The 27,799-nt window shown below is 45.3% G+C and overlaps 1 protein-coding gene across 1 annotated transcript in view; it reads left to right on the forward strand.

Moving 5' to 3' along the window:
- Positions 1–27,799, forward strand: part of pard3ba (par-3 family cell polarity regulator beta a) — a 151,608-nt gene that overhangs the window by 51,958 nt on the left and 71,851 nt on the right. Inside the window, exons 6-16 of the mRNA XM_027291567.1 lie at positions 632–718; positions 927–1,052; positions 2,491–2,969; positions 4,395–4,534; positions 5,081–5,209; positions 12,258–12,443; positions 15,399–15,560; positions 16,296–16,370; positions 22,246–22,378; positions 23,551–23,692; positions 24,930–25,036. Coding sequence (XP_027147368.1) covers positions 632–718; positions 927–1,052; positions 2,491–2,969; positions 4,395–4,534; positions 5,081–5,209; positions 12,258–12,443; positions 15,399–15,560; positions 16,296–16,370; positions 22,246–22,378; positions 23,551–23,692; positions 24,930–25,036 — 1,766 coding nt within the window. The remainder of the gene's footprint in view (positions 1–631; positions 719–926; positions 1,053–2,490; positions 2,970–4,394; positions 4,535–5,080; positions 5,210–12,257; positions 12,444–15,398; positions 15,561–16,295; positions 16,371–22,245; positions 22,379–23,550; positions 23,693–24,929; positions 25,037–27,799) is intronic.

The following is a 27,799-nucleotide window of genomic DNA, read 5'->3' on the forward strand; positions in this document are numbered from 1 at the left end:
GTAGAAACATGAAAAAAGAAACATGACTCTGAACTCAAAGACTAATATAACACTGTTCAGCGATTAGAGAGATGATCCGTACGTGAGATTGTCGTCTCCTGTGATCTTCCTCGAACATGCCTGCATCATGCAGCTCCTTTCTCTGAGCCAATCAGCATCAAAGCCCTGTTTCTCTCTGTCTTTAGTCGTATTGTTTATCTGCTGTTAAAAGCCACAGTTCGGGGCTCCTCTGAGATTATTAGAGAAGCTCATTTCTGTTTCATCTCTGTCTGCCCCTCTATCTGTCTTTTGCTTTTATCTCCTGCCCTCTTCCTTTGTCCACCGGCTAGATTGGGTGTTTGAGGAGCAGGTAGATAAAGAGTGAAGTAGCCACCTGCGACACACACACACACTCAGTTTGATGTTTGGCAGGACGACCAGTAAGCTAATTTGTCTTCCTATCTGAGTCGCCTGAAGGAAAATGCAAATGATTTCTGAAGAGCTTGCACATAGAAATCCTGGAAGTGTGTGCAGCTATATTACCGTATCACTGTGTGCATGATATGACGTGCATCCTCATTTTCACTATCTTTAAAGATGTCTGTGTGTGTGCCCATTTTTTTTTTACGGTAAGCGTGTGTTTTGTTGGCAGCACCCTGACGAGGGCAGTGGAGTTTCCAGGCAACTGGGGGCCTCTCGGTATCCATGTGGTCCCCTACTGCTCCTCTCTCAGTGGACGGTAAGCAAACCAACACACGGATGCACACATACCGTACAAACACACACTCTCCTCCCACCACATCCACTTGCAATCAATCTGACATTCATAAGGAAAGGCAGATGGCAATGTTGACTCAGAAATGCATAAAGAATTCAAGCGCTGGCATACACGTGTTTACTTATGTGAATTCATATTCACACTGCACTGTGTGTGTGTGTGCTGAAAGGACCCTGGGCCTCCACATTAAAGGCATCGAGGGAAACAGTCGGGCCAAGAAGGAAAATATCTTCCAGGAGGATGAGTGCATCGTCCAAATTAACGACACACCACTCCAGGACAAGACCTTTGCGCAGTGAGTATACTGTGTGTGTGTGTGTGTGTGTGTGAAATTTCTAGTATACCTTGATTTCTGTGTGTGTACTGTGACAATTTCCACAGTGTATTTTATATGACCCATCTACGTCAAAGGTCCCACTTCAGAACTATTAAAATGACAAGCTTAAAACCCGCAGTGTGATATGCGTGAAAGTTTACCTCCAGCATTCTGACTCATGGCGTTAATAGGATGCAATCAGCTCGATCATTACAGCGGAGGAAAAAAATCACCTTTTGAACCGCGACAGCGCACAGTCCACTTATAGACCGCAGAGTGCTGTTTGTTCCTCTAACACAGTACAGATGAAAGCTCGCAGAGCAGCATACTAACAAGACAAAGGCTAAGTGTCATTTTGGCGTTTTAGCAGTGTTTTTCTTCAGTAGCAGCGGCTGTCAACTGCAGCTAAACATCAGAGAGTCTGAATGTTTTGTGCATTAAGTCTGATCACTTCTTATTAAGTCAATAAAGATTTGAGCCTAGCAATCTAGATATTTTGATATTTATTTTTAGAGGTTAGAACATAGACTGTATAAAACCTGGGCACAGGTTTCTGAAGAGCTGTTGTGAAGCTCAGTGTGGTCGCCATCTTGTCAGTCCTGCCTCTGTCAGCTCCTACCTAATCGAAAAATGGTCTGATAGGTGGAGCTGAGGCGGCTGAATGAAGCCTGGTTACTAAAACACGTTCAGTTCTGCATAACTTTAAGCCTTAATATCATTTGAACAGGTCCTCAAGTGGACATCTGAGGAACTGCAGTGTTAGGTCCTCCTGTGTTGGTCACAGAGGTTGCTGCTTGCGTTAGAATAACATCTGTTTTATTTATGTGTGTGTGTGTGTGTGTGTGTGTTTGTACCCTCCAATCAGTTTGCTTCCTTTATCAGCCAAAGACAAATCCTTCTCATTCTCAGCCTCTCCTATCTCTCCTATCTGCTCGTACAGAAGAGTCTTGTGTTGTGTGTTTCCACTTCGCAGCACACACACACCTCCGTCCTCTTGTCCCCGTTCTTTCTTTATTTCCTCTGTCCTCTCTGCAGTGAAGCTGAATAGGTCCATTTAACTGCATCCCACTGTGTTGTCTGTCTTGTATGAATGTTTTGCTGATAGTAGTCTATTAAAGCAGCAATAGGAGCCTGCTGTACGGCCTCTTCCATCTGATAGGGACCACAGTGTCCCAAACCAGCTGGAGGAGTCACACTGCACATGATCCAAATTGAAATACAGCTCCATTAAGGACGTAAAAGCCCCATACACCCTCCTCATTCTCTGGTTTCCAGCAGTCTGTGTCTTGCCCGACTTTCTTGGTCTCTTCTGCTGTTTTGTAGTGTTCCCCAGAGGTCAGAGTGGTCGTCTGTTTTCATTTGTGTGAACACTGCTTCAGTCAAATGTTTCCCACTTTAACTTTGAATCATTTTTTAGATCACAGGAAGTGTTTCGACAGGCCATGTCCTCGCCTTCCGTGCGCCTGGAGGTCCTCCCCGTGTCCAACAAGCCGCGCTACGAGAAGAGCCTCATAGGCCAGCTCTTCACCGGCGATGGCAAAGATTCCCCCGCCGTTGTAAAGAGTCCGTTGATATTACGCGCTAAAACCGACCCCCAACCAGAACCCAAACAAGATACCAAGCTGAACACCAAATTAGAAGTGAGGCGACAGGACCCGCGTGCCAAGACCCCTGAGCCGGCGGTGATAAACACGCCACCACCATTGGAGCTCCAGCCTGGGCATGACTCCCTGGAGAGAGTCTCTCCCGCACCTCCAGCCAGGGCAGCGAGCGCCTCCCCGACACCCAGGACCCGCAGCCAGAGCCCACCTGCCAGTAAGAACCCTGTTCTGCCAGGCCTGGCCAGCCTCACCAGCAAGAAGGGAGGGAAGAAGATGAAAATTGACCTGAAGAAAGGTAAAATTATCGATTCTGTTTGAATTCTAGCAAAGAAATCGTCCTATATGAAAGCAATTTTAGTCCGTATTGACAACCTTAGATTCCCTCTGGTTGTTTTGCTTGTAGAGTTTAACCCAGACTGAATCAGTCTGGCTCCCCAGCAGTCTTATCTTCCATCCCTCTAAAACACATCAGTGCTGGAGCGCTGATTTGTCGATAGCACTGGAATAGGTTTGCAAGGCTCTGAATAGGCTCTGTTCTAGCAACCTGTAGTGTTATGGGGCATTGAAAAGATGGCTGTAATTGGGCTACATGCAACCGCCCCCCACACACACACACACACATGCACTACAGGTACCCAGATGAAAGGATAGAAGAAATTGGGCTCCACACTTTCCAGCTCCAGCTCAAAGCCCCATTCACCGCTGTTTTATTGTTAGTTTCTTTCTTTTCCCATCCCTCCCATTTTCTCCTCCTTTTTCCCTCCATCCTTCTTTTGTATGACCCCCCCCCCTCCTCTTCCTGTCCCCCTCTATCCCTTTCACTTGATGCAAGATCAGAGCAGAGGATATTATGGGGTCTCGAACACCCTCTCCCTTGGCAACAGGCTCTTTCTCTCCGTGATTGACAGGCGGTGAGGTTTAGGTGCGCTAATGTAGGGCAGGCAGAGGCTTAGCTCAGAGACCAGATAGCATCGCTCACCGCCTTTAGTATGCCACGCCGGCTTTGCTCTGCCTGCACACGCACACACACACACACACACACACACACACACACACACACATACGTGCACGCACTCGGAGCGTGGCACATTTCACTCATGGCTTGGGGCTTGTGAGGCCGTGAAAAAGGGAGAGGGTGGAGGCTCTGGGGGTTGATGGCTCATGCATGTGTGTGTGGCCTCGGAAATACACACACACACACACACACACACTTGTAAATGTATACACACAGATAAACGGTGGCTCACACCCACAAGGAAAATCTTTGTGTAAATCACGTTGCATCCCCAGGGAGGAAAGCTAGAGACGGGAATAATATCTCTCAGGTTCTTCTCTCTCTCTCTCTCTCTGTCTCTCTGTCTCTCTCTCTCCCATCTTCTCCCTCTACCTCCCTTCATCAGCCACCGTTAGGCCTGCTCACACGTGAAATTAAAGGCAGAGTCTGTCTAATCCGGCTAGGAGAGAAGCCTTCTCGCGGGTGGCTCAGAAGCTGAGCCATTCAACAAACCCCCAGAGAAAACCAGACACTTAAATAGTAGTTAATGTGGAGGAAGGTGCTAAAAACCACAGACTGGGTCCTGCAGAACAGCACAGAGGGAAAACTCAAGAGGAGAAGGAGAAAGAATGGAGGGAAGTGACAGAAAAGAGAGACAAGACGTTAGAAATGGGTGGATTGATGTACTTAATGCACACCGTAATGCATGTTACCTTGTTCCTGCAGGCACTGAGGGTCTGGGCTTCACCGTGGTAACCCGAGACTCCTCGGTGCACGGGCCGGGCCCAATCCTGGTGAAGAACATCCTGCCGCGCGGTGCAGCAGTCAAGGACGGCCGCCTGCAGCCTGGAGACCGCATCCTGGAGGTGAGGCAGACCTCAGCCTGTTGCTCTCCCACACAGTCGAAAAGCAAAGAGCCTCTGTTTGCAATTACAGCATCGTTAGTAGCAGGAGATTCAGCTCCGTGGCACCCCTGCTGGGTGAACTTACTCTTTATGATATCTACAGAGACTCAACGTTTCTCAACGTGAGAAAGCAGCAAGGAAAAAACTGAAGAGCAGAAACTGTGAGCAGAATCGGGATCATCTGCCACAATTGGTAGTTGGTAGTGATATGAAAAACCGAGGAGAAGGAGCTAAGTTAGTAACGTGGATTAATGGGATATGAATGTGTACGGATCAAGAGAGGAGAAGAAGAAGAGAAGAGCTCAGTGCATCACGGGAATTCCCCTGGCAGTCTGGCTCTACAGCAGCATAACTAAGCGATGGTTCAGTACTCACCTGAGCTTTCAATGCGGAAACCCAAACCTCTGAGCTTGATATGATGGTCCTGGTGGATAATACACTTTGCTTTAATCTCCTCTGGTGTGTGTGTGTGTGTTTTCTTTTTTTCCTGTGTGTGTGTGTGTGTAGGTAAACGGCGTGGACATGACAGGCCGGAGCCAGGAGGAGCTGGTGGCCATGCTGCGCAGCACCAAGCAGGGAGAGAGTGTATCTGTGGTGGTGGCGCGGCAGGAGGACATCTTCCTGCCTCGTGAGCTGGTAAGAGAGTAAAAAAAGAAAAAACACAGCATTGTCCATCATTTGTCCTCCGTGGTGGTCTTCACTCTTTTCCTCTCTCATGGGGACAAAACCTCTTTAGGCTAATGCCCCACCACACGTGGATGCACACACGAACACACCCAGGGGCACGCTCCGGCCTTCCTGTCCCGCTCTGGTTTGTTGACCCAGCGGGGTTGCAGGAAGTCGCATTTAAAAAAAAGCCACGGCAGCATGTCCCCCCTTCCCTCCCGCAGGAAACGTGCCAGCGTGTCCGTGCATGTTGACACGCCGCGGGTGTTAAGTGACCGTTTACCTGCAGCAGCCAACGGGGTCAACAGTCAGGGCTGTGAAACTGACACCGGGCCTCACAGGGGACATTTTATCAATAAACACACATTCTTTAACATATGTACACACAGTCAGGCGGCCCCATGAAAGTCACCCGCTCTTTGTATATGTTTTCACCCGTGCGCCTCTTTTTTCTCCCCCCTCCGTCCTCTGCGGTTATTCTGATTATTCCCTTTCCGCTACTTCAAAGAGCTCTCGAGAAAGACGCGCAGGGCTTTGTAGTGACTGATGCATATTCACACTTCGAGTGGCTGCGAACACACTCATGCACACACTCCTAAACACCTAGTCCTTGATAGGAACTTGCACACCAGTGCTTAAACAGCCAAGTTGCTGCTTCCCAAAATAGTTTGCCCTCATTAATGGCCCAGCAGTCTTGGCATAACAAGTGCACTTTGAAGAGGCTCTACAGTCTTCATCTAACACTTGGTTGTATTTGTGCATTAGAGACTTAAAGAGAGAGCGGGAGGAGGGGAGGGCAGGGTGGGTACTGAATAGAGAGCCTTCACTCCTGTCTGTATTGAGGCTGTTGAAGTTGTTGGTGCCCCGTGAGATCTGGCCCTTATCGCCAGCACAGCCCTCCACCTCAAAGACGGTTTGATGTCCCCAAAAACACACACACACATACACACACACACAGACACACAGGCACTCCAGTGGTTCTGCGTCACTGAATTTAGATGTGTGATTACATAAATACACAGAAGCTGCCAGAGAGAGAAAGTTCATTAAAAGTAGCTAAATGACCGCAGTGGTGCAGCCGTTGGCACTCCGGCCTCGGGAAGGTTCTGGGTCCCTCCCTGTGTCTGCACAGTCCAAAGACATGCAAGTTAATTGGTGACTCTTCATAGGTGTGAATGTGAGCGTGAATGGTGAAGCGTGTACCTGCTGCAAGGTCAGCTGGGGTTGGCTCCAGCCCCGAGCAACCCTGGTAACGAATAAATGACACACACACATTAAAAATATACTGTATGAGGCAACAAGCAAAGCCAACAGAAAACACGACTGCTTTCACATCCCCGTTTCTCCAAAAATCTACACCCTGCAAAATGCAAACCAAGAAATCACCACCACCACCCCCCTCCTCCTCTTTCTCTTCCCATTTTCTCCTCCCTTGCCTCTTTTTAATTGCTCGACTCTTTCTCTTGCTGCTCTCAAGTAGTAAATTGTCGCGGAAATTTATGTGGAGCGCTAAAGCAAGGAGCGGCTTGCAACGATTTGCTCACACAAAAGATGTAATAATGATGGAGACGCATTAAGTCGATGCAGCCATCTGCCCCCCACCACCCACCCACCCACCCCATCCTCTGTCGCATGAAAACGTTTGTGTGGAGGTGTCTGTCTGCATGTCTGTGTGCACGTCTGAATATTTATTCATGTTTTATGGGCTGTAATATCTTGTAAGAACTACCTTTTATGTATCGTGTTTGTAAAAAATAAAACTAACAGATGCAGATGAGCAGTTAATTATCACTGTTTTACATTCAGTAGATTAATTAAATATTCTTTAACCTCCCTGCTACAGATAATGAATCTATAATATCAGCTCCATATACGAAGGTTTAATTTGATCTTCTACTGGAATATTTTGTCCAGCTCAAGACATTCTCATGATACATGATGATTTGATTTATTTTATATATCAGATTAGACACCTGTGAGCATCCATGACACATCTTGATGATGTGATCAGTAAGTAGTGGTTGTTTAATTGCTGGAATTCACTTCATTCCTGACTGTGCCTGCAGGTGGTGCACTAGTTAAGACCCCCTGCCACGGCTCTGTGGTTTAATCCTGAAAAAGTCTCTCCTGTGTCTCACCTGTGCGGCTTTTCTGTAATTCTGGAGTCATTAGACCACCTTGCAAAAGTATTTTATTTAACACTGTTATTGTCCGCCACCTAAAATCTGAGAAATGGTGAGGGAATTACCAGAAATCCGGTCGACACAGCTCTATTTCTGGATAAACCTAATTTCTTGGTCATGGTTTTTTACATACATGTGGGTATTGGCATGAAAAATAACCTCAGGGGAAGTAGAAGTCACGGCAGAGAGATGAAAAGAAGGATCCTTACTCACACCGCCGTGTCCTTGTATCCAAAATAATTAAATCCAACACTGACTAAACCTGAAACTGACACCAAAAATAAATACGTCCAAAGGAAGCAGACTGTTTGCAGAATCCCAGACATATTTGCACTGCGAGGAGAAAATGAACGTGAAAAGTTCACCCAAATTTCATAGCACACCGTTCAAAATCGGTCCGGATATTTCAGTCCAGAGCAGCCAACATCACCATCCCCAGAGTTCTGTGGCTAAAAATAAGCGACGGAGGGGAAAATCTACAAGCACTGTGGACCTCATGTGCTGCACTCACAGCAGCAGAGATACATTTCTCAGTGATGCACAGTACTGCTTGACCGAGGGACCCTGGGAGATGAGAGGTCAGCTCAGCTAAACAACAGCAACCTGGGAGCCAGTCTGTGATTCAGCGTTTCACTTTGACTTCAGTAGAGCTGACACAGCAGTTTGAACCCAGGTCATCTGGTTAAAAGCCTATTTTCTGTGTCCCGCGTCATACTTTTGGCAACCGAGAAGATTTATATTCTCCACTCCAGCATGCATACAGTCGTTTTTTTTTTTATCTCCCTTGTACAAGTAGAGTCGACTTTGAGAGGAACTAGCTGAACTGCTGATTGATTGGTTTCAATAGAGAGGGTATTGATGTTTCATGAGCAGCGTGTGGTTCTGTGAAAGCACTCAGCGGTGCTGGGAGGCATACTGGTCGCTTTCATTCAGAAGAATAACAATAAAGCCCGTGAATTAGCCTCATTATTCGGGTACATCTCCTGTACTCTCACACGCTCACTAAGTAATTAAAAAGTGATAACTTCTAATCACAGTTTCATTCCTGTCAGCATTTCCACGTCTCCCAAACGCCCGGCGCTCTCGTTATTCCACGGGGCCTCGTTTTGTTTCAGGGTGGAGATTAGAGAGACGCTTTGTGATGTGGAGAGTTTTTTTTTGTGTGTGTTTCGGCGGGAGCATCATACATGTTTGTGCGAGCAAAAGTAGGATCATGAGTTTGCCAAGGACAGGATGGAGGGGTCACCCTGCACATGGTTGACCCTCGGTTGCCAGCAAGCCTAGGCCAGTTCACAGGAAAAGGGGGTCGTCAGACAGAAAGCCACTTTGCTTTGTTGCAGCTTTTCCTCCCCGTCTTCTTTTCAACTGTCGTTTATCCCTTCCTACCCCTCTACCCCTTCACTTTCTGTCAGCCCGTCTCAAAGCTGAAGCTCCTCTTTCACTCCTTTCCTTTTCATTATACCCCCTCCCTCCCTCCCTCCCTCCAACTCGCCAGAATTATCCCTCAATCAGTCATTTTACTTTCCTTTCTCTGCGTCGCGAGGTAAAGGTGTAAAGCGGTGAAGATGCAGACATTAAGGCGATTAATTGGCAGCTCCATCGTTGGCGCCGAGCGCGGCGAGATCTCATCTTAATTGAATGTCGCTCTCACTGCTAATCCCGCCGCTTTGAAACCCCCCATTTAGAAATCCTCTGCGACAAAAGGCTCTGTGTGTAATCGCTGTGTATCACCCCCTCCTCGCCACCCACCCCGGGGTAAGAAAAAGCTTCTTTTTGTCTCCTCATTTGGGTGTTGAAGAGGGTGGTCTCTCTCCTGGCTAAAAGCTTGTTAAAGAGCCATTGCTGAGGGCTAACAGTGGAGGGAGGAGGGGGGGTGGCTGAGCGGAGCCAAGGGGTCTCAGCCACCCTGGGGATGCAATCTGCCCCCAAGGGAAGGGCATTAGAGGGGATATTGGAGTGTGTGTGCCTGAGTTGGGACCACCACTGAGATTCGGTTGGTTGTGTAAATAGATTTACTTTGAGTTTGTGTAACATTTTCATAACTTTCCAGTATCTCTCAGAGCCTTCAGTGCCTGCTGTGCTGTGATATCTGGCCACCTTCACCTCGTGTGTTATTGCAGCTCGATCACAGAGGTATTTAAAAAACCTCCCAGGTTGCCATCCGAGTCATCTCAAGTGTCTCTCAAAGCAGGAAGCAGTGGATTGTCTTTGTAATTCCTCTGGTTTTGAGTAACCTCACTGAAATGCCTTGTTGATAAAAATAAGCCCTGACTGAAGAAGAAAATAGAACCCACGACTCTTGAAGGACGCGTTTTGCTTGTTTTTATCTCGTCATAATATCAAAGGGCTGAACGTGAGCCCAAAATGGGATCAGCAGGAGACGGAATATCAAGTTATCACAGATTTATTGCTATCATGTGTATGTATGCAAAAAGAAAGTGCAGTGCATAAATGTTGTTGTTGACCTCCGCTCAAATCTGTGTTTTGTTCCTTTGACACTAGAAGGCTGTTTGGTCTTCTGTTGGTGTCCAACAGTGAAAGATAACAATTTAACAATATTCACAGATAGTGAGTGTCATTTAAAATGTTGAGTTTTAAACCAGGTAATTGAACTTTCAAGGTTAATATGTAGTTAAATATTTATTGGGCATTGTTTTGCCTTTTATTAGAGAGTATGTCAGAAGAGGGATGACAGGAAATGTGGGAATCGAGAGCAGCTATGCAACATAACCACTTTTCCCATGTTTCGACTGCATGATACAGCTCAGCGTCTTTACTTGACTCCACTTGCTCTTTTTTTGGTTCTCCATTGTCAGAGTCGTGGAGGGAACCTGGTATTTCTTTTGGTCTCACCTTGGTCGAGGTTCAAAGCGTGCTGAGGCAAGACTTCACGTGGCTGTCGAATCCTTACCCACGCCACACAGAGCAGCCGCTCGTCTCGACGTCTGCGCTCTGATGTCGGATTTCCCGCTCGCAGCCCTTCCTGAAACAAAAACAAATCTCCTCGCCGTGACATTAGACACCGCTTTGATATCCTCCATTGTTCCTGTGTTTGCGTGGAGGACCCACGGCGTTTGTAGATATAGAAGAACATAACAGTTATTTTCAGGTGATTATACACTAATAAAAATCTAGTTATGCATAATAGAGCCCTCTAAATATCACACCCTGGACCTTTTAAAGAGATCCAGCTGTCTTCCATTTTAAATTCAAAGTGAAAGGCAGGAGCTAAATAGTGTTGTATCAGTGTGCCGCAGTGATGCAGACGACCTTCCAGGTTTAGCTCCTTCACTGGGTTGCGAGCTCTGACTCACACTTGGGAGCCGAGTACCCCTCCTGGCACCGAGGCTTTAGCAGGCTGTTGTTTTAATTAAGCACCTAAGCGAAGCAGCACCGAGCAGTGCTGACAGAGGGAGAATTTGGGGGGCTGGAGGATCACAGCGAGGTTGAGCGCGAGCTCCTGCGGTCATGAATTTTTACAAAATTGTACCGGAGGACATATTTGACTCTCACACCCTTCAACACTGTGCCACGACGAGAGGGGAAATGTGAACATGGATTCTTGATGCAGTGGCGGGCGAGGTGCCTGACGTAAGGCTCAGCAATCCCGACGTTAAAGTGGTGACAGCCGTTATGGCTGCTGTAACGTATATGAATATTCCCACAAAATTCACTTTGACGTTTTTCTTACTTTGATTCAAGACTGAGTGGCTGTTGTCGTCGTTCTCGGAGCTACTTTCAGTTGGAAAAAAAAAAGATGTGTGAACATCACACACCCTCTTAACCTTCCATCCCTCCTCTTTAAAGAAAAATAAGACTCCAGAGGGAAGAGGTGTTGAGACGCCTCCCCTCCACAGGCCCTCTTTTCCCTGGGTGACTGAACCTGGCATTTCTATCCTCCCCCTGCTCTCCATTTTAGCATCGTCTAATGACAGACATTTCCCTTTTTCTCTCTTGTTGCCTTTTGTCTCCCTCCTTCCCCCTCTCTCTCTCTTTCTCTCTCTCCTCCATCTTATTTTTGCAGCAACGCCGCCGCCGCCATGGTCATTTTCTTCACATTAAATAGCAGTGGGTGAGGTGCAGTGGGCGGGTGAATGATGTAGAGAGGACCTGTAGAGAGTAGCGATGGAATATGAGTCCGGGGAGAACGAGAAATGGAGAAAGGGGGAGAGATGTACAGTGAGATTGAGAGATTAGGGTGAAATGTAAAGAGTGATGAGGGAGGAGTGGGGGGCGAATGTGAACAAGAGAAGCGGGTATACCTCGGGGATGGGTTATTACTTTTAAATGCTCCTCTGAGCCTCCATCCTCTTGCCTCCCCCCCCTCCTCTTCTTTCCTCCCCCACTGTGCTCCAGGAGGAGCTATGAAAAGGTTATTATGTTTCCTTTAGAAATGGCTCGCTCTCCGTCTGCGCCTTTCATCTCCAAATGGAATAACCTCTCTACAGTAGCTTTCTTCTTTTTCTCACTACACCTTCATCTCTCTTTCCACTACACAACACCTGCTCCTCTCTTCCCCTTTTCCTTTCTCTTACCGATTTTTTTTTTCTCTCATCCCCGCAGCCTTCTTCCATCTGACTCTTTAATCTGTTTCTCTCCTCCTCCCCTCTCACTCCTTTCTTTTCTGGTTTTTGGTGTGGAGTGTAATCAGTGTGGTGTTAGGAGCATGCATTATCAGACACGGTGCTCCCACCTCAATCGTTATTATGTGAAGCAGGTATTAGGTGTGTGCATGAAGAGGCTTTTCCCGTCTCGAATGAAAGCTTTTTACGTAACATTTTTAGAGAAATCTGAACGTGGGGTAAAAGTCCTTCCATCATCTCTTCATGTTTCAGAAAGGTGAAGAGGCGAGCAGTGTGGTGCTGGAGGACGGCAGGGAGCAGCTGATGTATGAGATCCCCCTGAATGAAACAGGCTCAGCCGGCCTGGGGGTCAGCCTGAAGGGCAACAAGTCCAGAGAGACCGGCGAGGACCTGGGCATCTTCATCAAGTCCATCATCCATGGAGGAGCCGCTTACAAGGTAGAGGATCTTCATGTGGGGCCTGCGCTTGGTGCCCCAGGGCAATCTCCACCTTATTTAGCACATAGCCTGGTTTAGCATTGCACTCCTGTATCATGTAGCCTTGAGCCTTAAGCAGAGATTAGGGGTGGGCCACAAAAGGCTCCATATGTCTTTCACATACGCAGCAGTACTCCCTAAGATCTATAAGCCAGCTTTGGTTCTCCTTTACAGCATCGTAAACACACAGTGTTAGATATTGTATTGAAAGTTAGAATGAAAAAACCATAAAGGACATAATAACCCTGTGAAAATCTCTGAGCAGACTGCGGGAGCTCCAGTTGTGTAATTCATGGCAGTAAACATGCATTAAGGGAGCGTTCTGTTGTAGTTTTCGCCGTCCTCCACATCAGTAATAACGCAATTGCACTCCCCGAGGTCTGGGAACTCAGCTGGCAAGAAACAGAAGCAGTCAGATAGATACCATGCTGGCTTTAAACAATCACCCAGGTTTGCCAAACTTATTTGGAAGACAAAATGAAAGTGGTCCGTAAAACCATTCCTCAAACTGTCCACTGTAAACATCCATCACAGTTTACGGAGCAACTCCCTGGCTCGGTTTTACCCGACTGTACTGAGAGCCAAAGCTACAAAACTAAGGTCCAAAGTTGTAACAGAGCGGGTTCTTCCTTTTAAATTTTGTTACCGTGAGGAAACAGTGCAGAATATTCAAATCACTGATGGATTGTGAGGCCAAAAATGTAGACAAAAAAACAAAATCTGAACAGAATCTTGCAGATCGATGCTTTGAACACGTGAAGTGTGTGAGTCGTCTCATTCCTGTCTTAAAGAGCTCCTTGAATGCATCAAACATGACAAATCAGAAGCACAGGCGATCATTTTGAGAGCTGCCTCTTTATTCAGATGTGTTTCTTGATACTTTATCTAATCTTTTATTTTTAATTATAGTTTGATCCGGAGCTCCACTCCAACCGGGAACGTTCTTTTTTGATCTTTTTGTTTTTCTTCTTCTTTTTTTTTCCATCCCATATATTTGTCTGCCCTCTTTCCCGTCCTTTATGAGCTCTTTCTCTGTTGTTTCCACTCATGTCCTCTTCCTGTTGAGCTTCTCGGCCCTCAGTCTCATTTCCTGTCTTCGCCTTCTCTCGACCTTTGGCTCCCATTGACCCCGAGTGGCCTCGTCACGTCAGCACTATGGCCGTCTTATCTATACCGCTCAGTTACTCACTTCAACTCGCGAGTGAAAAAACATCCACTTTCAGCACTTTGCAGTGGATTCCACCACTTGGCCTCTATCTGGCCGCCGTCACGTGTCGCAACCCCTCATCACTGCTCCCAGATCTGCACTGAATGACGATGAGGCACAGAGACGAGTGTGCCGTTGTAGATAAACGGCTGGTTTGGGATCAGGGTCGGCCAGACGACGGCTCCCCGAAGTGCCTTCAGAAGTAGTTTTCCGACAGCTGCCGATGCGGATAGTGCTCCGACAGAAGATCTCCGGCTGGCTGCGAAACAGGTTTCTGGGACAAGATACCACATAAGAGGAAAGAAGCGAGACGGACAGTGTCGAGGGAGGGGGGGAAACCCATTGAAAGAAGAGAGCGGGTGGATGAGTGGAAGTAGAGAGGGGGGGTGAGTGAAGAAATGAGCAGTATCGAACAATAGAGAGATGGAAAGAGGCGGAATAAGGGGAGAAAAAGGAAATTGAAAAGTGGAGACACTCAGCAGGATAACAATACATAAGAGTCTGTGTGTCTCCTCCTCAGTGTGGATGCGCGCTAATGAAAAGCAGCTAACGGGCCTGATGACACTTTGCAGTGCCGGGTCGGTACAGAGGAGGGAACCCGGGCGTCCCCAGAGTCTGACACACACATGAACACGCACACACAAAGAATCACACAGCAGGCAGAAATAAAAAAAAAAGGGAGGAGATGAGGAAGAGTCATGGAGAGATCTAACCTATTTCCATTAAAGAGTTTTGGCTGCTGTCAGGGCCCGGGGCCTCAATTACATATAATAAAAAAAAAACCTGCTCTGACTTTCTGATCCTGTCGTACGATCATTTCAAAGAGCACGCTAAAGAAAACAAATTGAAATGACTATTAATAGAGAGTATCACAGACACCTGAAAGATTTTGGCATAAACATCAATATTTGATGACACGCTTGGAAGTGATGCCGACGTGTGTGTGTGTGTGTGTGTGTGTGTGTGTGTGTGTGTGTGTGTGTGTGTGTGTGTGTGTGTGTGTGTGTGTGAGGTCAGCCTGGGCGGTGCCTTTTTAATGAGATGGGGTCAAAGGTGAGGGCTGACCATGATGGACCAATCATCACTCCACACACACACAAAGAGAGACTTCAGTGTGTCTCAAAGTGTCTTCGTATTTATTGTTCTTTTTTTTCTTTTGCCCTCTGCATTGTTTTCCTCATTTGATCCCTCTCTCCCTCTCTCCTTCCTCTCCCTCCCTCCTCTCCCTCCAGGGCACTATTCAGTGTTGCCTCTCTATGAGAGGCTGCTATTTAAAACACTTAGAAGTGATTTAGTGCCCACGGAGGCTATTCCATTAGCTGCTCTATGTATTTATCATGGCTCTCCCACTCTCAGTAGATTGCTAACTCTACAATTTTCTTGCCTTCCCCCTTCTTCCATTTTCTACTCTCTCTCTCTCTCTGTCGCTCTCTCTCTCCCCCTCACATTTCACACCTCTCCCAATTTCTCCTCTTCTCTTTAAACTTCATTTATTCCCAGTCTCGTTCGCCTTATTTTATGAAAGATTTTCACTGAGATCTGAGTTTTCTTTTTTCACCACACCAGCATTTTAATATAATTCTTGTTTTTTTAAAACATCAGCATCGGTGACACCTGTTATCTTGTGCCACTAGTTGAAATAAAATGAATTTTATTGCTGATTCACCTCATGGTTTATCGTTAATGTCAAGATTTTCTTCTCCCCACAGGACGGTCGGTTGAGCATAAACGACCAGATGATCGCGGTAAACGGTGAGTCGCTGCTCGGACGCTCCAACCACACCGCCATGGAGACGCTGCGGCGCTCCATGTCGTCAGAGGGAAACTCCAGGGGCACCATCCAGCTCGTCGTGCTCCGAGCACCCAGACAGGTAGAGTTTGTCACCTGATTGTAAACGTTTCTGGAATATCGTGTTTTATATTTTGTTCCATGACTTCAACCCGGCTGGGTTGGAAATCAAACTCGGGGAAGTGAATGACATTTTGAGGTCATGGAAGTGCTCACGCTTTATTTTGGTGCGCCTTGGAAGAGGCAGGGGAGATTTACATCAGTGGGAAACATGGAGGCTATATCTCCTTAGAATAAAAAGAAGTGTATTTTATTAATATCATTATTAAATGTCAAAAAACTATAAATGTTGTTCCATTTCCATGAGTGTCTTCCTTTTTATTTACTGCACTAAATTCCTTTTGGAGCTTTAGTTTAGTGGATGTGGGGCGACATGTATGAATTTAGTTTAGGTCACATGAAACATTTAAGAATGCTTATGCATTATGAAATCCTCTGCTCAGCCTGATACGTTCAAAGATTATTCATAAGTACCCGCCAGAGTTTTGACAGCAAAAATCAATGACACATCATCCAGATTAGCAACACGTCTCTCCCCCGTTACGATCGTTTGATGCTCACAGTAAAGACGCTCTACTGTACACACTGACCTACATGCGTGCCTGCAATATGAAATCAGGATGACACATTTTATAAACTCTTATTGGATTGAAACTTCAGTGTCATACTGTATGGTTTGTTAGGTGTATAGCTTGAGAGTTGAGATTTAACAGTTTTAATAGTATGTCCAATTTATTTAACTTTTTTTTTCTTCCAGATGAGCAGTGTGCCAAGTGCAGCAAATGGGTCCGTCGCCAATCAACTGAACACCCAAACAGGCTCCGGCGATCAGGTACGAGTGGGTGACGCCTCCCAGCAGCAGCAGCAGCAGCAGCAACCGCCTCCACCTCGCCGCTCCTCCTCCCTCCTCCCCACGCTGAGGAGGAGAGCGACCGAGCCGCTGCCTCACAGCCACAGGCAGCGTTACACACAGAGGCCGGCGGAGACACACACCAGATACACTTATGGTTTTAACCAAAGGGAGAGACGTAGCGGTTACGCATTTGGCTTCACACACAGGGATGTTGAGCACAGTGATGACGATGCACAAAATGACGCGTACAGGCCAGATACGAGGTATGAGTTTGCCTCTCACAGCCGCGGTTTTAACACACCCATAGAGGGAAACTTGAACAGGGAAAGCTACGATTACGGGTACACACACAGACAAGCGCGTAGTCGAACACCTGCAGACATGCGTGGCCACGCTGCGCTCGATAACACACGCACAATCAGAGATGTTGAGGGAAACCCATACGGCCACAAGTCCAGGCACGCACGCAGCCGCACGCCGGACGTCTGTCAAAGTCACCGTTACGCTGAAAATATCAGAGCGACGGCAGGGCAGATGTATGGAGAGCCACACACACAGAGCTGGATACCCACACGATCTGAACAGAACAGAAACATGCACGCACACTCACACAACTACGCACACAACAGGGCTCTCAACAGACACCACCACCTCCGACTATCTGGTGGACTCTGACGCAGTGTGTGTGTGAGTGTGTGTGTGTGTGTGTGTGTGTGTCTGAGTGTGTATGCGAGCTGCATTGCAAAAGAGGTGCAAGTGACATTTTGGCTGCAAATGAAGAACACAGTTGAGCTGGTGTTCAAAGAGCATGTTCGTAATCATCAAATTAAAGAGTGGAGATAGACTCAAAGACCTGCATTAAAATCAGTACAGAGTCATTTCTGCACTTAATTTAAACAGTTCAAATCTCTGTAACATCACGACCGCTTCCTCTGATGATTAGAAAATGTCACTTGCACTTGTTTTGCACCAGATCCTTAACGTGTACCAAAAGATTTTAGCGATCGGCGGTGTGGAAGCATATTAATCATGCTGAAAGCTTTCCCTCTTTGCCAATGCCACTAACTGTCACAGCGTCAACTTTTTAAAAAATATTACCCATAAACCCCAGCACCATACTAAATGGTTCCCTGTGCACGCCTCCTTTCTGTCACATGGGTTTTAACTCACTAAAATTTTCGTAGTTTCTCTTCAGACCACTCTGTTGTCTCGACTGTAATGGCTTAATCTGCTCTCTCCTGTTTTGTCTCTTTGTATAAAGTTTTATATCAACTTTCCCTTTTTCATTTCCAGTTATTTTGAACAGCTTGTACTCTTGTTTTTTCTGTCTCACCTGCCTGTTTCTCCTCTGTTGAATAAAGCTCACGTGAAGCCTCCTGCATGCCTGTCTGTCTGTTTCTCTGTTGGGTTTTCAGCGGCTGCCCTCCCCTTTGCTTCTCCTCCTGCTTATTAAATAATATTCGGGTCCCTGTTCCCTCTGTTCTGCCTGTCCTTTATTATTTCACTCCAAGCTGAAACTAAAACATGATACATGAAATGAATCCCACGCTGAATAAAAAACACCAATATGCATCACACTACTCATGTTTTTGTACCTAAACATACCGGAATTGTCACATGTGAATTATGAACATATTTCAGACACAGGAGCAGAGTCGGTGTTCATGAATGCTCCATGTAGCTGTGAACACACTCCCTTGAATCAGATGTGATAAATGTGTTAAAAAATCCGCCTGCTTAGAATGTGTTAACCTTTGCTTATTTTTACCTCGTTCTCTTTAGTCTGTTGAAGTGCTGTTAAAACGAGAAGAAAAAAAAAACAGTTGGCAGAACTTCTCAAAAGAAAATTCTTCACTTTGCGGTGTCACCTTTTTAATTCCCTGGTGGTAAACGCGCGAGCAACATTAAAATCAATCAGACAAGAAGTTGTGTTCAACACTAACGAACGCTTTAAAAGCAGCACAGATCCCTGGATGGACGCACTGATGAAGATGTCAGGCGTGACAGACGGTGAAATATATCTGCTTCTGTCCATTCAGCTCCATTTTCAACCGTGACTGATTCTGTCCAAAGCTTCTAAAGATGCTTCACAGCAGTTAAAACAGATGCTTAGTGATAGTGCGTGTGGAAGAGAGGGAGTAACAACGGGACGGTTTGTGGGTTGACTCTCGATGACCTGGCCCATTGTGACATTTACGTCTGTGTCACACTCCCATCAGTGCGCGTGTGTGTTTTTCAGCCTGTAGATAAATGCTATCAAACCCAGTTCAAAGTGCAGTATACATCTGCATAGTCCTCCTCCTGTCATCACTAAGCAGCCAGTCTGGTGACGCCATGAAGCAGCGAGATAAAACAAGCGCTCCCTAAAGAAAAAGCCCCTCAGCGTGCCTCCTTTCTCTCACTGTCTGTCTACAGCTTTGCCCTAAATCTTAATCACAGTGAAATTAGCACATTTACCTTTAATAAATGTAATGAAATTCTCTCCATTCAAAGACAACGTTGCATGGAAACCAGTATTTATTATAATTCTGCAACCCCAGTTGGTAAATAAGTAAAAGTTACACAAAGTGGCTTTAAAACAAAATGCATGACAGTATATTTCTGTTTACTGATTTGTTGGTTAAACCTCTGGTAAGATCTCTTTGGTTGTTGTAGCTATTCTCAGTCTAACTACATGAGATTCTGACAGTTAGTTGAAGGTGATGGTATGTGTAAATTCAGGTTGGTAAATGATCCATAATGTCAGTGATTTTCCATTCAAGCGCTTTTATTTATTTTCTTAGATATGTTGGATTCGTAAGTCTTTCCATCTGTCCCCTGCTTTGGTCCAGATTGAAATCTCTCAGATAGATTGCCGTGAAATCTGGTGCAAATTCCTGCAGGATGAAACAGAATAATAAGAAACAAAAAATCTTCTAGCACCATCATCAAGTCAAAATCTTTATTAATCCGTTACTTTGGGTTCTTTAGCACAATAAGCTGATGGTAAACAGTTTACTTGCTAACATCAAGTTAGTCAAGTTGGCATTTTCATTGTGACTGTGTCAATAAAGATGAACGATGCATCTCCACATCCTTCCACTGTACAACAACTAAGTCCTGGACACGATCTGCAGTCTGCTCAGTAATGTTTAGGATCGGTGCCGTGGTTTCGAAGTCCACCCAGCTGTCAAACATGACCATCAAATAACAAAACCTTATCAGGAAAATGAACATTGGAGCATGATTGAGATTGAGATGTTTTGACTTCCCTTTTACACGCCTGTCACGTCGTCCATCTTCATGTACAGTCATGTACACCAGCATGGCTGTAGACTCTTCATTGTGTTTGAGTATACTGATGTTATTCTGCTCCCATGCGTGCTATGCTGCATGATTTAGTTGTTGGTGGATTTGAATCTTGCTTTTGTATTTGTTCTGGAAGAGAACTTAACATCTGGCCATCATTAACTAACGCTAAAGATGATGAACAGTTCAACTCCTATCAGCCAGTTCCTCCTTTTCACAGACAACGAGCCTTTTTATCTCGCTCCCACTCGTGTGATGGAAAGTCACATTTTATTTTTGGCAAACATTTAAAACATTTCTAGACGTTGCTGGAGAATTGAACGCTGACAGCGTGTCTTTTTTTTTTTTTTAGTATTTTCTCCCTCCTGTTCTCACTCTTGGTCATACTGGAAGATTTTTGACACCTACAACAACATCCCGAACAAACCATAATTGTAGCTCTTAACTCATCACTCTATCAATCATGTAACCATGACAGCGGCGTCCATTCAGCTTAGTGCAGTTTGAAGTGACAAAGAGATAGTGTAAAGATGAACAGTCGAACAATGGGGGGAAAAAAATATAAATACAAAGAGAAGAAAAACACAGTTTTCTTTGTTCTCTTTCTTCAGCTGTGCTCTCCATCCCAAGCCGGGTGATATGTGGGTGACACAGTAGGGTGAGGCAAGGCTAAGCCTCTCTCTTCCAGAAGCCTATTGTATGCAGCTGTAGGTTAGATTGATAGACCCCCTCCTCCCGTTTGCTTATTGTTGTGGGATTAAGATGTCTGCCTGTCTGCTTCAAAAGCCTCAGGCGAGTCGTCAGTTTGCAGAGGCGGCTGGAACGGACGGACGGACGGACAGATGGAGGATGTGATGTGTATATATATCATTGACACATGCAGAAGAGCTGTCAGAACTTTGTGCAAAAATGCACATGACACATTTATAGCTCAAAGTGATTGACAGCTATGATGTATTGACATATTAACACGTATGGTACATACTAATGATGCCCCAGGGACTCCACAGCCCTTTGAGATGATGAAGGTACTGGAACACCTTTCATTATTGTCCCACGCTGTGTCTAAGGATTTTTTTTTTTTGTCCATGCTTAAATAAGTGCATAGTGTGTGTTCGTGTGTGTGTGAGACAGCTGTACCTCCCATCTCTTTGACCAGAAAAGGCGTCTTTCATCCTCCACCACCACCACCACCAGCACTCCCATTCCCTATCTCCATCTGTGAGGTGGGGGTGCTTTTGTAGTGCTGGATGGCTGTTCGATAACACGCCTGTCAGTGCTCTCAGGATTATCTTAATTACTGTGTTTCCAGTTGAAGAGAATCAATTTTTTTTTTCGGGTAACACCGCGTTGAAACCAGTTTTCAAAAGCACTGTCAAAGGTGTATCAATATATATATATTTATTTTTTGCTTTTCTGGTAATTATTTTTATTTTTGTAATCCTTGTTCATAATGAGATATTTTCCCCCTCTCTCCCTCAATGAAAGATTAAATATCATATCTTAGAATTCATGTAAAATGTGACTCGAGCTGCGTGCACATAGTGCAAAATAATATTCAGGTGCAGTATGAACAATGGCTGGCTTATGACCTTGTTACTATAAGAGCCTTCTAATCCTAAATGTCTGAGAACTTTTAGTGTCTGAAATGATGTCAAATGTCTTTCCCAGTTCAGATCAACTTGACTATTTATGATATTTTAATCATCACTGAGGTTATATATCCTCAGAAGGTTGTTCTAAATCTGCTCTATTCCCATCTCACCAGGTGATTTAAAATGTGACTACACTGCTACAGATTTAATGTAAAAGCCTTTTTGGACTAAACTGCAAACTGCAGTCGCTCAATCCACAAGACTTTCTTTTTACTTTCATCAGGAGTTATTCATTTGTAATATTAATGCTGAATAGATTCAGGGAAGAGGATGAAAATCTCTGATAGTGGCTAGAACAGAACTGAAGATTAGACTGTATGATTTCATTCGTACCGAGATGTGTTGTGTGCTAGCGCTTTTTCAAAAATGTGAAAGCAGCAGTCGCACGGAAAGATTTCGGCACAAGAAGTCCAGTTTCTACTTGTATGACGTCCAGTTGCAGCCTCGTCTGTTAATGCTCATATTAAAACTCTTTGTGAACTCTTTGTGACGCCAGTGAAGATAAATAATCAAATGACAGACAGTGAAGTGCAGCGTGACTCCCGGTCGATCCAGCTCTTGGTTTGTTTGTTAGAAGTGTGAACCAGAAAGGACCAAAACGATAAGTCCTCTTATGTCACCAGAAATGGAAAATCTTATATTTGATAGTCGGATTTGATTGAAATCTTGTGCTAGTCTGCCAAAAACATTATTTATTCTGAATGTACCAGCAGTGACTGATATGATACACAAAAGAAATAAAAGACATTAGTCGAACCCTTCTGGGTAATAAAGAACTGACTTTAGTCCTCTGATGTATGAAGCAACATCATCAATATTTCATGAATGACAACTTTGGCTTGGATCTGGCACATATTTTTGCACATGAGCCCCTTAATAACCATTTCCATCATCTCTGTGTTTGTTGACAGGAGCCTTGGGGCCACAATGCATACCAGGGACCCTCAGGACCCTCGAGACCCCCGAACACAGAGCCCACCATGAACGACGGCGGTCACACTCCAGCGGCGGCCAACAACTACGCGTATGGCAACTCTGGAAGCGGTGAGCACGCACTCGACTAATCGCACCGTGCACAATGTTTGTCCATTTGAAGCGTCAGATAGTCAACACGAGGCTTGGAGTGTTTGTGTACTTGCGTTATCTGCAGCTGAGTGTGTACACACTGTGTTTGTCAGCCGATGTGTGTGTGTGTGTGTGTTTACCATCACTGCACAGCATGACACCTAGCCAAGGCTCCTGACATTGTTGTGGGTTTGTGTAGCAGCCCTCATAGCGCTGCATCACGGACCCGTCCAAGCTCCGTCTTCATATCTCCTTTCACTCACGCCTCCTGCATATTTATAGCGGGAGAAAGGGAAGTCATTAACTATGTTTTTTTTTTTCTGAACACGACGCCTGCTTTTCATGTGCGATAGATCTGACCTTGGAATCATTACACTGATGAAACGGCGTCTAAGTGGGCCGGATTTGCATACAGGGTATTGTGCGGCGTGTGTGCCGGCATGTTTAAAAGAAAAAAGACTAACAAACTGTTTTAAATTCATTCTTTATCTCCATCCCTCGTCTCCCCACCCCCTCCGCCCTCACCCCCTGGGATGCAGAGCTCGGGATGCTTTTCTCTCTGAGACTCTGTCAGCTCTCCGTCAGACTGGAGCGGCGCTACAGTTACAGTGATTTTGTACACTGGAGGAGGAGGGGGGGGGGGGGGGGTTCAACACAAAGACTTTACAGTGAGGGAACGATTCGCTCACGGGTTTTACGGTTTATGGAAATGTTGTGGAAGAGTTACAAGAAAGTAACAATGAGGCCTTTGTATGGAAATGATTATTTTGTGTGTGTTTGAATGTGCATTGTGTACAGGTTGTTTTTTTGTGTCATTTTAAGTGTATGCTTTCTAAATATCCAGCCTTACTAAGCTCTTCCTCTCTGTTGAGAGAGTCGATCCTCGGATGAAGAATAAACACAATGGTTGATGTTTTCCTCTGTGTGCAGTGTTTTCCCCAACTGATCAATACAGATAATGGACAATAATTGGAAATATTAAACATAAAAAGGTTGGATGTCTAAGTTTATGCTTTGTTTGGTGTTTATTGAACAGTAACATCACTAAAATGTGTTCAGAAAGAACAAATAAAGTGAACTCCTCGTCCTTTGGTCCAAGTTTTCTTTGATTCCACCCCGATAAACAAGATCTGTTTGGTGTCTCTCCTCAGATCCCTATCCCGCTGCGACAGCCAACGAAAGCTACGGTCACTACGGCAACGACGATGAGGAGCATGGCTTCCCTGCGCCGCCCTCCCCCGGCACTATGGAGGAAATAAATAGAGACTTACCACTAAGTACCCCACACCACAGGTACCCTCATAACACACACACACACACACACACATAATGTATAGCACACCATCAGCACTCTATTAAACTACACATTGGGCCAGAGTTATTATATTCTAATGACTCATCGCTGTGTTATGAGATAAAGAAGAGCCATTACACTAAATAGTACAACGCACATATGCATTATTTAGACTATATGGTCTAATTGCAATAACCTATTTGCATTATGCATAGGTAATTATAGTGATAGAATAATGGAGTAAACTCTGTAGGAGTTTGAAGGCTCAGAAAGAGCGATGATACCTCTGTTAGCATCCTGCTGTACAACCTGCTGCCACGCTGATAACAGCAGCACTCTTTACACAGCAGACAGTGCGTATGAAAGATGAATTATTATGAGTTTCAGTGGGAACGTGTGTTAAGTAAGAGTGGAGACTGTGATCAGACATAGCAAACTTTGCCATAGTTAACAGATTAAGCACGGGCCACATGGCGGTGTTGTCGACTGGCAGCTGGAGAGGTGCCAGTTCATCGCCTGGGCACTGCCATGGTGCCCATGCTCCATCGCCATGGTTACCATTAGCTTTCTGGCTGCCATGAGCCACTTGGCAGTGGTAGTAAGCTTGATCAATATTGAATTATCGTCGTCCTTTTCAGACAGACTGGTTTCAGAGAGTTACAGGATGGGTCAGACACAGCCGAGGTAATTCGACAGAAAGGTGTGGGGAAGGGCTCCAGAGCTGTTTGACAAGCGGTTCTGATGCAGTTCTGATGGAGTGTATTGGACCCTGTAATGTGGGAACTACTCATCCTCAGTGTTACAGCCCCAAGTCAAAGAGTGCTAGTCACTCACTGAAATCAACATAACTTAGGGCAACTGAATAAGCAGCTCAGAAGACCATAAAAGTCTGGGTGTGTTCCTCTTCTTCTGAATGAGCGTGTTTAAAAATCTGCAGTGTGGGTGCATGTGTTTGTGCGTACAGTGTCTCATGTGGTCAGAGTCAGAATCTGGCATGGATACACTTGTTTCTCTGTAGGTTTAATGGAGACAGTACATGCTGTTGTTTAACTGAATCAAGCCATCTGGAGTAGAGGAAACTGAATGATCTGTTGTCTGTGTGCGAATTTAATTTACTCTCACTTGTTTGGGTGATGTAACCAACAAGTTGTTGAAAGACTCAAGAGTAAACAGAGTAAATACGGTATTGATCAGTTGATTGATTGACACTAAGTACTCCTGACTGTTGTTTTGCAGTGAGTTTCAGAGGGCGGCCCACATGGCTGCAGCTACCCACGCAGACTTCCATCTGGCTGACGAGGACAACGCACCTCGCAACAGAGCGTCCAAGAGCATGGACCTGGGTGAGTGCACACACATCTTTACCGATGAAAGAAGCTTCGAGTGAGCACGTTTACAGGGCTAAAAACCAAAGACTGTATAAAACTTGGATGCAGTCTCCATGACGTCACCCACAGAGCTGTTGTGAAGCAGTCCTGCCTCTGCCGGCTCCAGGCTAATCCAAAAATAGGCAAAGAGTTGGAGCTGGAGAGGACCGAATGATGCCTGGTTGCTGAAACCAGACACCTGTGATGGCACCCAACTGTCAATCAAAGCAACCACGCTGTTAATTCTGCATAACTTTAAGCCTTAATATAATTTGAACATGTTTATTCCTGCTGTGAAGTTGGACATTTTAACATGGGGACTTATGGATGCTCATATCTGGAGCCGGCCTCATGTGGACATTCGAGGAACTGCAGATTTCTGGCACTTCTTTGTTGGCGTCACTACACAGCCACAGAGTTTGCGGCTTGGCAAAAACACACAAACCACATTGTTGTCTCAGCCATCACATACCAGCCAAACATACGAGACTAATCATGGACCAAGACTACACGCGCACACAGAGCAACGATCACATGTTCTTATCAGTACATTTCTTTGTTGTGATACATCGCCCTCTCCCATTATCCCCGGCCTGAGGGGATTTGACCTGCTGAACTCATAAACCTCAGGGGCTTTCCAAGTGACTGTGTGTGCGCACACGTCTATGTGTGTGTCCTTTCTATTTGTGTGTGAATGAAAGGCGTGAGGTTTCCAATCTCATGGCTTACTGTGTCTGTATGTGTGGCGGCTTATTTCCTCGTATTAACCTGAGCTGACCCTTCCTTCCTTCCTCTCCTCTACTTCTTCTGTCCATCTCGCCAACCTTCTCATCTTTCTTTATCTCACTTTTTTTTTTTTGATGCAGTTTTCCTCATGTCTAATGGGACAAGGTCAATTTTCCCACTTTTCTTTCCATTCCTTTAGCGCTCCCTCCGTCTTTGTTTATCTCTATTTTTTCATTTCAGCACTTTTCTTTCTCAAACCCAAAAGCCGATGAGTTCATTGCTCTTGCTCTCTTCTATATATCTCTCTTTCTTTCTCTGCCTCCCTCTCTCTGATTTCCAATCGCGGTTCATTAGGTTCAGTGGATTGGCTTTCTTCCTGCAGCACACGCCTCTGCCACCCAAGCTGATTGGCTTTCATTATGGACAAGGGTGGTCTGCACACACAAGCACACACACTCTCTGTGCTCTATCCCACTGAGGACCCACTCCAATACCCACCGCTATCTGGCTTCTATCTCCATCTCTGGCCAACCTCCATTTCAATCTGTTTTTTTTTTCCTCCTCTCTTTTTTTTGTGTTATTGCTCTGTTCCTATTCATCCCTTCCCTCTCCAAAGTGCTCATGGCTGGAACAAGGTAGTTAGCAGAGCTCTGTGTACATGTGTAACACAGACAGGACCCCGTCTACACATATGTAAAGAACTAAATGCCTTTTTTTCCCCCGCTGCAGAGGTTTCCACATGTGGGTCTTTACGGTCACATGTGTCTGAGCTTTAGCCGTTAGCTTTTATTAAACCCCACTTGACAGAAAGAGGTGAGCTTCTATTATTGACCCTGGATGCCTTAGCAAATAATCTGTTGACTCAGAGCTTCCACTCACACACAGAAATCCTGCTGCCCGCCTTGCAGAGAGTAGTCGAGTCACTGACGCTAAAGCTGAACTGAATTTTCCTCCCAAAGCGATGTGGGTTTGATCCGGAGGTTCCTAAAATGATGATCTGCTTTTTTTTTTCTCTCTCTAATGTCCCACAAGCCTGAAGTGCCTGCAAGCAACAAAAAGAGAGTTTCCACTCTCGTTTATATTCTCTTACAAAAATGACATAACTATGAAGAAGGTAAAACCAAAAAAATAAAACACTAATAGATTCAGAGAAGTCTGACAGTAAGTCTCTGCAAGTCGATTTTTTTCACCGAATGAGCAATGATGGAAACTAATGCATTTATCAGTCTAAAACGCTGCTTTGGAAAATGTTTTGTATGGATTGGCTTTAAGATGCTCAAAGTGCATTGAAACATCAGACCTTTTAGGAGACGTGAAGCCCGTGCAGTACGCTTTGCAATCGAAGTTATTTGGAGTACAATGACTCAGACAGAATTAGATTTTAAAGGTCCAGTGTGTCGGATTCAGCCTTTGTTTACAAAACACAGCAAAAGTGGAATTTAATAATCGCAATGATGTTTTCAGTTGTGTATAATCACCTGAAAATACAAATCATTTTGTTTTTGTTACCTTAGAATGAGACATTTATACCTAGGGACACCGTGGGTCTTCTCCCACGGAGTGTTTCCCCTGCACTGTTGTGCCACATTTTAGTTTTTATACACCTCAAAGAAGTCTTTGTATTTTCACACTCACAACTGCACCTAATATCAGCCTTCTGCATGTACACTGGGACTGGAAAAGCGTCAGGATTTTAATTATTTTCTGGATTATGCTTGTTTGTCTCTATGTGCCCTGCGATAAGCTGGCGACTTGTCCAGGGCGTACCCCGCCTCTCCCCCAAAGTCAGCTGGGATAGGCTGCAGCCCCAACCGTGACCCTGATGAGGATAGGCGGTTACCGATAATGGATGGATTATTTTCCCACATTTAAGAAACTCTGGACCTTCAAGGGAAATATTAATAGATAAATTAATAGATATTTATATACAAAATATGTATATGTGTGTGAAGAATCCAGAAGTGAGTCAGTCTCCATAAGTCCCCATGTTAAAAGCTTCATGTTTACAGCCTG

Source organism: Larimichthys crocea, chromosome XIX (assembly GCF_000972845.2).
Source record: "Larimichthys crocea isolate SSNF chromosome XIX, L_crocea_2.0, whole genome shotgun sequence".
Taxonomy (NCBI): Eukaryota; Metazoa; Chordata; class Actinopteri; family Sciaenidae; genus Larimichthys; species Larimichthys crocea.